This window comes from Glycine max, chromosome 11, assembly GCF_000004515.6.
Source record: "Glycine max cultivar Williams 82 chromosome 11, Glycine_max_v4.0, whole genome shotgun sequence".
Lineage (NCBI taxonomy): Eukaryota > Viridiplantae > Streptophyta > Magnoliopsida > Fabales > Fabaceae > Glycine > Glycine max.
Window position 1 is genome coordinate 8551783 of NC_038247.2, and position 11957 is coordinate 8563739.

General features: G+C 34.1%; 2 protein-coding genes and 1 non-coding gene across 3 annotated transcripts; 2 read left to right on the forward strand and 1 right to left on the reverse strand.

The window, feature by feature from the left end:
* Nucleotides 1-215: 215 nt before the first annotated feature.
* Nucleotides 216-6085, forward strand: LOC100778835 (protein DETOXIFICATION 46, chloroplastic). Its single transcript, XM_003537800.5, has 14 exons — nucleotides 216-740; nucleotides 848-942; nucleotides 1443-1551; nucleotides 1683-1738; nucleotides 2061-2116; nucleotides 2584-2722; nucleotides 2839-2976; nucleotides 3060-3128; nucleotides 3238-3348; nucleotides 3593-3721; nucleotides 4868-4945; nucleotides 5411-5482; nucleotides 5682-5741; nucleotides 5821-6085. Exons 1-14 carry the CDS (start codon nucleotides 314-316, stop codon nucleotides 5920-5922), a joined length of 1641 nt encoding a protein of 546 aa, XP_003537848.1. The 5' UTR covers nucleotides 216-313; the 3' UTR covers nucleotides 5923-6085.
* Nucleotides 6086-6304: 219 nt separating this feature from the next.
* LOC100779359 (uncharacterized) lies at nucleotides 6305-8670 on the reverse strand. The gene is made up of 3 exons (XM_003537801.5): nucleotides 7959-8670; nucleotides 6732-6938; nucleotides 6305-6644 (listed from the first exon to the last, which is right to left on the reverse strand). The coding sequence occupies exons 1-3, from the start codon at nucleotides 8463-8465 to the stop codon at nucleotides 6576-6578; spliced, it is 783 nt and encodes a 260-aa protein (XP_003537849.1). The 5' UTR covers nucleotides 8466-8670; the 3' UTR covers nucleotides 6305-6575.
* On the forward strand, nucleotides 8609-8680 carry TRNAP-CGG (transfer RNA proline (anticodon CGG)). Its single transcript has one exon. It is a non-coding gene; the product is annotated as a tRNA-Pro (tRNA).
* The last annotated feature ends 3277 nt before the right edge of the window (nucleotides 8681-11957 follow it).

Here is an 11957-nt window from a genome sequence, read left to right on the forward strand (position 1 = left end):
TTTTCATTTTACATGTCAATATGCTACACATGCTTTTTTAATATATATATATATATATAATAAAAGTATTTAATTATAAAATTTTGATAAATAATTTTACCGTTGAAAAAAAAATATTAACAATAGTATTGAATTAAAAATTAAATGTAAATTTGACCTTACACCGGCATTAAACGTCTAAATTTCAACATTCGGTCCTGATTACAAAATAAATATTGAGTTTAGCACCGTGAAGCCTGGACTCGGTGCAGGTGGGAGGAAATATTCGGGTTCTTTTTCGTTCCCTCTACCAAACGAAAGCAGAGAGCGAAAAATGGCTTTGAAACTCTCGTCACTATCTCTTCACTCCTCTCTCCGCCACCAGCACCCTAATTCGTCGCATTCAAACCATCGCATTCCCCTTCGTTTCTTTGCACCTTCCCTTCCTCCCACTTCGTGTCTCTCCGGCGCAGCCTCAGTCTCCACATTTCATCGCACTCTCTTCGCCGTAACCGTTCGCGCATTTCAAAGCCAAGACGAAAGCAAAAGCAGTGATGTTTTTGAAGAAGAAGAAAAAGACGAAGAAATATCGAGGCAGGGTGAGAAAAAGGAACTCGCGAAGCAAAGCATATGGAGTCAGATAAAGGAAATTGTGATGTTTACAGGACCAGCAACGGGTCTTTGGATTTGTGGACCGCTTATGAGTCTCATCGATACTGCAGTTATTGGTCAGAGAAGCTCAATTGAGCTTGCTGCTTTAGGTACTCATAAATAAATTATCATTTATAATATATCTTACATTATTAGAGTTTCTTATAATTAAGGATATAGCACACACATTTATCTTATTTTAATTTTCTATGAGCAGGTCCTGCTACAGTTGTTTGCGACTACATGAGCTACGTGTTCATGTTTCTATCAATTGCTACTTCCAATATGGTTGCTACTGCCCTTGCCAAGCAGGTTAGTAGCAGCAAATGTGTGATTGTATGTTAAATAAGATACATATGCATAATGTCTTACAAAAATTGATACACGAGGCACACCTGATCTAGATCAGTGAATATTGACACCATTGATGTGTGTTCTTTGGAATATACAGTGAGTGAGTGAAGTGAAGTTACTAGGATGGTGCTTCATGTTTTGCGATTCTCTTCACAAATCTTATGACATGTTTTATCCTATATATAACTTGCCTGTGAGGGCAACACATTATTATAACAATTATTAGCAGTAAGGAGCCAGCCGGATTGTTGGTTGATGTATAGTTAATATCTACAGCTTAACCTTCAACTTTGCAGTATTTAAATATGTAGTGATGCAACGACCACTGCTTGAATCTGTCGTTCATTAGAAACTTGAGATCTACAGCTTAGCCTTCATGATCTTGTAGACTTAAATCTGCATATCTACCACTGTATGCACTTTCAGGACTTATACTGCTCTTTCACGGGTTTGTGTAGGACAAAGAAGAAGTACAGCATCACATATCTGTCTTGCTTTTTATTGGGTTATCTTGTGGCGTTGGGATGCTTTTGTTCTCAAGGCTATTTGGTGCATCACTAATAACTGGTATTCAAAATGGAGAGTGCTTTAGGCATTTTTGTTCTTCAACACATTTTGGATAACAATAATTCACTTGTACTGAAAGGGTGTCAGAACAAATCCCATAACTGTTGATTTTTCTATTTATGCCTTTTCAGCTTTCACTGGGCCAAAGAATGCACACGTAGTACCTGCAGCTAGCAATTATGTGAAGGTTTGATTCTACATGATTTTATATCCTTTGATTTAAATAAAGACTGCAACTCATGTTCTATAAATCCAATAAGTTACAGAACATTTTATTTATGGAGGGAAGTATTTTATGCTTTCGTCAACTTTTGTTTTCTTGTAATTGTAGACGAAGGTAATAATATAACAACACTCCTTTTACGAAGGGATAAAATCTTGTAAATAACTAATAACACTTTGCTTTATGTTTTATATTTCCTTTTTTTTTTTTTAAATGATAAGCTATTGTGTTCTCTGCCTAATTTACTGCAGTGATTTTCTGGTTACACTCATTTTTTTTATGTTAGATTCGAGGCTTGGCATGGCCTGCTTTACTTGTTGGATGGGTTGCTCAGAGTGCAAGGTGCAAATATTCTTTTTATTTCTAACATCTGATTCTCTGAAGTTAGAGGTTATGTTCAATCTGAGATACTGCTCTAGAGTCTTGACATTCTATTTCATGTAGCAATTGATATCATGTCAAAATACTGTTCAATATTAATCGTAAATTTTGTCTTGATATTTTGTCGGAAGCTCTTGGCTAAAATTCCTTTTGACATTTCTGGGACAGCAAGGTTACTTTACCTCTGTTTGTGGAATATATGGTTTGTTGCTTATATCTTGAATAAAGTATGCATTTTCCTCTTTCTGGTTTTACTTGAAAAAAAGAAAAGAAAAGAAAATGTTTAAACAACCTTTTTTAAATTTCTCTTACCATCAGCAGAGCTTAATATAATACCAAATCTCAATGTTTACTTTGTATGATTTGAAAAATATGTTAAGACTTGGCTTACTAAATCAATTTATTATTTTGGTATTCACACTCTGCAGTCTTGGTATGAAAGATTCCTTGGGACCCTTGAAAGCTTTGGCTGCTGCTACAGTTATAAATTTCGCTGGTTGTATACTTTTGTGCACCTATTTAGGCTATGGAATTGTAGGGGCTGCGTGGGCTACAATGGTTGCCCAAGTATGCTGAGCTAACTCTTATGCATCATAATATATTAATTGTGTGTATGGTTCTACCTATTCTCAAAGTACTCTAACTCATTATATACTGCTTTTCTTTTCCCTTGCTGATTCTAGGTTGTTGCCGCTTACATGATGATTCAAAATCTAAACATGAAGGGATATAATGCACTTGCCTTCTCCATTCCTACAGGGAAGGAAATTCTGATGATACTTGGGCTTGCTGCTCCTGTTTTTTTGACACTGATGTCAAAGGTTGTCTCAAGTATTATACTAGATCTGTAGCTTAGTATGGAGTAGGCTCACCTTTTAATGTAATCTGAAGTTCTGATGTTTAGGTGGCTTTCTACGCACTACTTATATATTTTGCTACATCAATGGGTACACATACAATGGCTGCTCATCAAGTTAGTTTTATTTATGTCTCCTGTTTTGAACTATTCCTTCATTTGCCTGCTATCTGGGCTTTTTTGAAAATCAAATTCAGGGCCAGTGATAACTTAATTCTTGCTTCAGGTCATGGTCCAAACTTATGGTATGTGTACAGTATGGGGTGAACCTCTCTCCCAAACTGCTCAATCATTTATGCCTGAATTGATATATGGAGTAAATAGGAGTTTGTCAAAGGTAAGTGTTTCTCATTTGTAATGTCACATACTCTGATGTCCAAAGGTCTCTCCCCTATCCTCATATCTCTGGTTTCTGATATTTTTTGCGTCTAGGTGACGTTCATGTTAAATAAGAAGATAATTTTTTTTTTAGTTGGGAAGGGTAGTTTTACAAAATGCTAATATGTTATGTGGTTATCTTTACTTATCAATGTTGTTTTCTCATTTCTCAATCATTTTTCATATTTTCATAATATCAACAGGCCCGATTGCTTCTAAAGTCTCTTGTGACAATTGGAGCTATGCTTGGATTATTGTTAGGGATTGTTGGAACATCAGTACCTTGGTTATTTCCCTATGTTTTTACTCCTGATCGGATGGTGATTCAGGAGGTCAGGTCATTCTTTTTTAAAATTTAGATTTTATATTTGTGTTGTCTCCCCTTTCATTTTTAATCCTTTGAGACTTGTTTCAAAACATGTGGCGGTATTGTCAATCAAGTATTTAGAAGTTAAATCACTAGTTTTTCCCTGGTTTGTTTTGTTCTTTGAGAGTTCATGATTTAAAATCATAATCTGCATAATATTGTTTTTAAAGTCAGATCAGTATTAAAACAGTAAAGATAGTTCACAGTTTATGGGTTTGACCGTGGGTGAACCAATGTTAATTATACACACACACCGTAATTATTATATGTAAAACTTATAGAAGTTAAGTTTGTTTAGATTTTAAAATAACATAAAATACCATAGTATGTGTCTTGCATTGTTAAAAATTAATAGTCAGAGTTGAATTAATAAATAAGTTTATGTTACAAAAGTATTATTAGTAAAAGAAAGGCTAAAGCATAGGAATGGTCCCTTATCTTATTTTTTTATTCTAAATTGGTCCCCTAATTTTTTAAAGTTCTAAAGTGGCCCCTTATTTAATTTATGACAAGTTAGCCTTTTGAAAAAACATATCGTTTTTTATTTTTTGGGACAATTTTGAACCTATTTTTGATTGATTCAAGGCGTGAACTTGTCCCATTAGATTCACCTATATGAAAGCTATAGGAATCAACTAATGTTTGAAATAAAAAAGGTCACAAACGTAGTGAAAATTGCATGAAAAATGAGTCTTATGAGCAATAAGAAAAGAATGTGATATTAGATTTTTCAGTTTTTTGGTTGTTTATGAGAACTCACTTTTCATGCATTTTTCACCCTATTTATGTCCCTTTTTGGTCCAAACATAAGTTGGTCTCTATAGTTTTTATGTGGATGAATCTAATGGGACAAATTTCCCGTCTTGAATCCTAGGACTGGAAGTTTTACATTTTTTTTTGGCAAGCTCAAACCAGTCAAGAACTAAACAGGCCTGTTCACTTGATTCTTGACTGGTTTTCAAATAACTGAGCCAGTTCCTGATTGAACTGGTTGCACCAGCTGATACGCAACAAGGAAAACAAATGGAAATGTAGCGACTATTTTGGATTATAATATTTTTAAAATTTAGACAATAGATAGCTGTTAACTAATGTATTTGTAACCATGCAGATGCATAAGGTGCTGATTCCATACTTTATAGCGCTGGCTATAACACCCCCTACTCACAGCCTCGAGGGAACGTTGCTGGTATTTTTCATCTTCTATATATATGGGAAAGTTAGCACATAAAACTACTATTTTTTTTAACGTGAATACTATTCAAGGATGTTTAAGGGCTTTCGGTGTGTTAGGGTTAAACAACTTAGTGAATTGTGCTTTCTATAAGCTCTTAGCATATAATAACTTATGTCACCAATTTGACTATAAAATTTATTGGAACAAACTAAAAAGAACTTGTTTTAATAAACTTTACTGAGAAGCTTATTAAAATAAGCTAAAAAGACCAGTCCTAAGCTATTTTCATGTCCGAATAAACTCCTTTAAGTTGTTCCAAATACCCCCTTTATCCGTGATATATGATAAGGACTGTTGGGCCACTTGCATTGCCGATTTGCCACGCTCCATGCCCATAGCCCTGGACTGGACGTAAGGGGGACTGTTGATAAGTTGTCTTAAAAGTATTGTAACTTGCATGTATCTTTACTCTTGCAGGCTGGACGGGATCTGAAATTTATAAGTTTATCAATGACTGGATGCTTTTGTGTGGGTACATTAGTATTATGGGTAACAACTTTTCCTTGAACTCCTGGCTTATTGTTTGGATACAAAGCAAGAGGTCCTTTTGAGAACTTTTCTACTGGAAAAGCTCTATATTTCGAATAGAGAAACTCACAAAAGCACTTTTGACTTGTATACAAACAGGCCTTTAGTTATATTGCTTGACCAATATTGCCTGAAACACCCTATTCTTTATGATGCCCAGGCTTTGAGTAGTAGATTCGGTTTGCTAGGCTGCTGGTTTTCCCTCGCATTATTTCAATGGGTAAGAACAAGACCTAGCTAGAGCTTGAAATGAATTAAAGTATTAGCTCTTGAATTTGCATTTCTTTTATGGTTGTTAGGCTCGGTTTTCAATTGCCCTCCGGCGCCTTCTTTCTCCCAAGGGCATTTTATACTCGGAAGATACAGATCAGTATAAGCTGCGAAAGCTAAGGACTGCCTAAGTTGTGACCTTTTTTATTTTATAATTCATGAGGCGTTAGAACTTAGAAGGATAGAAGAATGTTGTCTGTTGCAAATTAGAATTATAAAATCAGTTCTATTTTAACACAGATTACAATACATTTGCATTGTAAATGCACTGTAAGCAAGTTGCTGCTGCCTCAATCTTTTTCGTGTATTTTAATATTGTTCAGAATGCTTGTAAACTGAACAAGAATGCAATTAAAATAATTGCTGCATGCCAATCAAGAATTGCTTTCTCTTTTCCTTGCAGTAAAAGATGTCTCTTGTAACCAGAGAGGGAGTCTGTTGTTTCCAACAAAAGATTATTCTTGGAAGGAAATGTAGTTTATTTAGGTTTACTATTTTTTTACCCATACAATATTACAATAAGATTTCATATTAAGTAATAATTGCAAATACAATAGAATCTACTGAATTGGTCTTTAAACAATTCTAGCCAAACTCAATTCATCGTTATGTTCTTCAGCTGTGGTCACAAACACATTCTATCATAGTATGTAAGCGTTCTTCGATCCTTTTCTTGTGCCAATAATACATCCAGTACCATGACCTTTGGTATTTATGCATGCAAAAGCCTCAAGCTAATTCAAGCCAAGCACCATGACAAACCTCGACACAATTAGAGAGTTTATTATGCCCTACGTTTTTTTCCACTCCATGATGAACCAGGCCACGATAGTTTGGGTACTTGTTCCTTACTCTGCAGTTTCACAAGACCATTAGAGAAACATAGCAATAGAACACAATAGTTTATTCACAACAACATAAATAAAGACGTAACTTTTACCTTGTTAACTAGTCTTTGTTTGACTTGTTTTTTAAGAATAAGGTTCCGAGCTTGTTTCTTCTTTTCTTCTGCCTTCATTTTGGAGAGACTGGGCCTGTATATGATGAGAGTTCGACCAATCTGACCAACAGCCACTGAACCAGTTGCTTCTTCCAACTGCTTCACCACATCATCTAACTCGCCTGGACAGGTCCTATGTATTTTAATCTGTAAAATATCATCCAGGTTGCAAGTAAGGATCCAAGATTTTGAAAAACTTGACACTTCTGCATTTTACAAGTTTACAAAGCAAAAGAGAAAACACAAGATGAAGACACAAATCACACAATAGTAGACATATTATGTGGGCTCAAAAAAATCACTATCTGCAGTCTACAATAGTGACTAGTTAAGATAAAATCCACCCAGACAAGTGAAAATCGCATTTTGTTTTCTAGGCGTGCAAAGTAACTGTGTGTTTGGTGTCTGGTTGGAAAATTGTTTATAATTGGTTTTGGATTGGTTTCACATTGGAGAAGAATTAAGAATTGATTCTGGATTAGAACAACTTTAAGTAACTTTTACGTTAGATCTAAAATTTTGTGCTGAATTTTACTCATAACTTAATTTTATAATAAAAACATTCCAACATAAATTGCATTACTTTAAAATCAATTTTAATAAAAACCAATTTTGCAAAATTTCATTCAAAATCAATCCCTCCCGCCACTAGATATTTCAACCAACTTAAGTACAACACTGAAGTTTATGAAAATCATTCAAATAAAAATCACCCAATCAATGAAAGCTGTGCAAAATTACAAAGGTATAATCATTAATCAGCAATAACTAAAACTAAGAAACTAACATTTGCGGATAAAAAAACAAGCATGCAAGAACAACACAGCTACTACCATCAACTGGTTCAAAAGTCCAACCGTCCCAAATCACAACATAAAAGCATGTAAAATGGCAGTTACACATGTTTAACACAAGAAAGCTACATTGAGAAACGGTAAACCAATAAGACAAGCAATCCAATAGAAATAATTTTTTAGAATTGGAAGCATAGCAAGTTATCAAATCACTAGCCTAAAACAAACACATCTACCGGGTTGCAACTCGCCATAAAAGTATAAAGTAAAAGTATCAAACAAGTTCCTTTTTCAATGTATTAGCAAAATTCATCAAACACATCCAATAAACATGGGACAGAGAAATGAACATAGTAATTGATTTGATTGATACCTTGAGAAGCTCGTTGGCTTCGAGGGTCTCAATGAAAGAGGTGGCAAGATTGGGCGTAACACCAGACTTTCCCACCAACTGGGTCTTGAGCTTATCCCCCAAACTGTGAGCATAAGACGCAAGCTCCTTCCTTTCTTTCACACTCAAACTCGGAACCTCCAACTTCACACTCTCTTTCCTCTTTCTCTCCAACGGTGAGCAAGTGGGACCCAATTGGGTATCTTCAAAATCTCTTCTTGGAGTCTCCAATTCATCATCATCGTCTGCAATCTCTTTTTCTTCCAATTCTTCACTATCTTGAGAAACGGTAAGGGAGGGGGAAGAGGAAGTAGAGAAGAGAGGTTTTCGAAGCGGTGGAACTTGGATATGCCGAAGGGGTGTAGATACAGCATAGGGGGAAGAAACAAGAAGAGGTTTGAGAAGAGAAATGAAAGAGGGTGATGATGATAATGGTTGTGAACGAAGAACAAACAATAGATGAGAAGATGCTGATACTACTGCCGCCATTTCAGTTTGGATGAATCGTGAGCCTAGTGTAGTGTATTTTGCCTAGGACACAGTAACATAGAGGGGATTAGGAAAAAGATATCAAAGCAGAAATACAAAATATTCAAGAGATAGATCTTATTTGCAAAACATCTACTAATTAAGGGTGTTTGGTCTAGTGGTATGATTCTCGCTTCGGGTGCGAGAGGTCGCGAGTTCGATTCTCGCAACACCCCCTCCCTACTTGTAATTTAGTATTTTATTATTTTACGTTGGGTTATCACTGTTATAGAACCCTTTTTCAGAACCCATGCTATTATGCTTAATTTTCAGTAGCTTATGTTATCATCATTTTACTTTTTTATTCCTACTCGTAAACAAAAAATTAAGTAAATAATTCATGCTCCGACTGTTTAATTCTTTTATACTATTATTTAATCACAAGTTATCGTATAATCTAGATTTGTTACTTTTATATTAACAAATAACAACCTTAAAAGTCAAAGAATAAATTTAAATTGATTGCGATGTAAAATCTTTTTATATTTAAGTGCATTAAATTATCGAATGCATCTTTAAATATTAAAAAATATAAGACGAAGACTAATTTCACTTTTGAAAAATACTTTAAAATAATTTACACAAAAACAATTTCTTGACATTAAAAAACATTAAATTTCATTAATATCGACATCAGTCATAATTCCTTACATGTTCATATATGACAAATCAAATAATAAAAATTAAAAGGGTACAATGCATTTTCTCCCCTCAAAATATCTTGAATTTTGATTTTAATCTTTATATAAATTTAATATTTTTAGTCCCTACATTTTAACAAGTGTTTTTAGTTTCTAATAAGATACTAAAACAAACTACGTCATCTATAATTATAATAATGAAACTCACCTTTGGACGTTGTTTTTACGTGTGTCAATTCCACCGTCATCTGACACAGAACCACTTTTTATAAACCATTAGTACAATATCCATGCGTACGCGCAGGTAGTGTCTATACATTTTTTATATCAATTGATAAACAATATATATGTTAAATGAGATTAATTAAAAGTATATATTTAGAAGAAATATATAGTACTGAGTGGCTTTTTAAAAAGCAAATTATTGTTAGTGGTGTCAACTTGTACCATAAACGGAGATTCTCATGGGAACTGTCCTCTTTGGAGTCCGTAGACGAGGATTTTTTTTACTCAGTGGGTCAGGGATGGGGATAAATATTTCAGCGAGGACAGGAACAAGGATCATCCCCTCCCTCCTGCAAGTTCCTAGTTTGAGAAAATTACAAAATTATCTTTATATTTTAAGAAACTCTAATGACTCAGTCTCCCCCAAAGTTTAAACCTTCAAATTACTCATTCACTTCACTTCACTTCTCGTCCAAAATCACGTCGCACCGCTCACTTTTCCCCACACCGCATCATCGCCACCCAGTCACGTCACTCCTCGCCATCGGTCGCCTCAGAGTGTAAATATTGGCTACTCTCTTCCTGCCAATAGATTTGTTTGCTACACATTGTCTTCATTGCTTTTTTTTTTTCCTATAGTTTTGCTTGATCATTTCAGAATTACATTTTACATTTAAAAGTTTTAATCTTCTATTTTCTTTGCCTAGTTGATTGCTCGGATTTTAGTTTTAAGTTCAAACCCATGTTTGTTTCATGTTTTGATTATTTGGACTTTCTTTATTTCTTTGAAAGATCGTGGATGATATTACAATTTATGCCCGTGATCCATCATTGAAAATATATGATTTGGGGTTCAACTGTCTCCCTAATTGTTTCTTCTTTCCCTGGTTGTTTTTTCTTGTCTTTTTTTGTCATAAATTGATACTTGCAGCAGAATGATGAATGCAGTACACTGAAAACAAAAGTTAATGTTTAGTTTCCCATTCTATTTTATTAGTACTTATAATGAGATTATTAGTTATTCAACAAATATTCATTGTAACATGTAACTTAAAAGTTCTATTATATTTGACCATTACATGAATTCACAAATATTGAAAAATGTAATGATTATTTATCTGTTTTCACTAATAATTGACTAAAATATAGAACTAATTAGACCAATTCTCTTTGAATTATACCCAAAGATTTCCTTGTACATTCAAATTAACTTACATCTTGACTCCTAACTATGAATAAGTTAGATCCTATTCTTTAGACCAAGTTCTTAAATTATTTTCACGAAATAGTATAAATAAGATATTTTAGTTACTAAAAATCTAAACACTCTTGATCAATATGATTTTTAGTAATTCACTTTGATCTTATATATATATATATATATATATATATATATATATATATATATATATATATATATATGATTTTATCTATTTCAATTTGATATTTATGATACTCTTATCCATAACACATATATTTGAATTTGTTGTTGTCAAGGACATGGATGATAATAGTGAGATAATGAATATATATTAATATATTATTAGTTTATTGACTTGTAACATTAGAGGAGTACTGACTTGCTAGTTGTTGAATTAGAGGACTTTAGATTTGCTGGTTGTAGAATTAGAGGACTTAAAGACTTACTTGTTCAAAATATTACAAAAAAATATTTGTAGTTTGAACTATTTGTATTATTATTGAATATTATATTTGTATTATTTCAGATTAAACTTGTTATCCATGTTTGTTTATTTGAGTTTAATTATTTGAATTTGAATATTATGTTGGTGAGATTTTTTAAGTCTTTTTTAAATTTATTTGTATTAGAATTTAAAATTTGGAGTTTCTTAAAAGAAAAATTGGGGTCCTGCAGGGACTGCCGGGACCCGTGGGAACGGGGACGGAAAAAAATTCCCAGCGGCAGGGTTTGGGGATGGGGACCAGGGGGTAGCTGGGGGCGGAGACGGGGAGCCAGGAAGTACTCCCCGCCAGGGACCAACGAGGAGATCGACGATTTGTACAATGCCAGGGACGTGGTGATGAAGAGGATGGTGAAGGACGAGTACTTCAACATGGATGATAAAAAGTGGGATGACATTGTTGAGGACGGGATCAAGCACAGTAGGGTTTAGGTGAGTTTGAGCACTTTGCTTGTGTTTAGTTTTATTACTAAATGTTTTTAGCATGGAAAATATGATAATCTTACTTTGCATTAATATGTTCATGTTCGTGGCAATTGCTCTAACACTACAGTATTACTTTGTTTATAAACATTCAAGTAGTAGAAATCTGCAAGGGGGAGGAAGAGGGATATATGATGACAAATTGTGGTGCTGTGAACTTTTTGGTGCATAGACTTCTTGTGGTTGTGCAAGGATTTTTTAGGCAACAGTCTTACCCTGATTTATATTTTGCATTTCAATCAAGACATCTTAAACATGCATCAGATGCATTTTGACATTTTCTGCTCTTTGCTCGCAGTAATTTTGCTGCGCCATTAGTGGATGTGGTTAAAGATGGCTCCAAGAACAATGTACAACAGAGTCAACAAGAAGTTCATGGAATGCAGCCACAGCTACAGAAA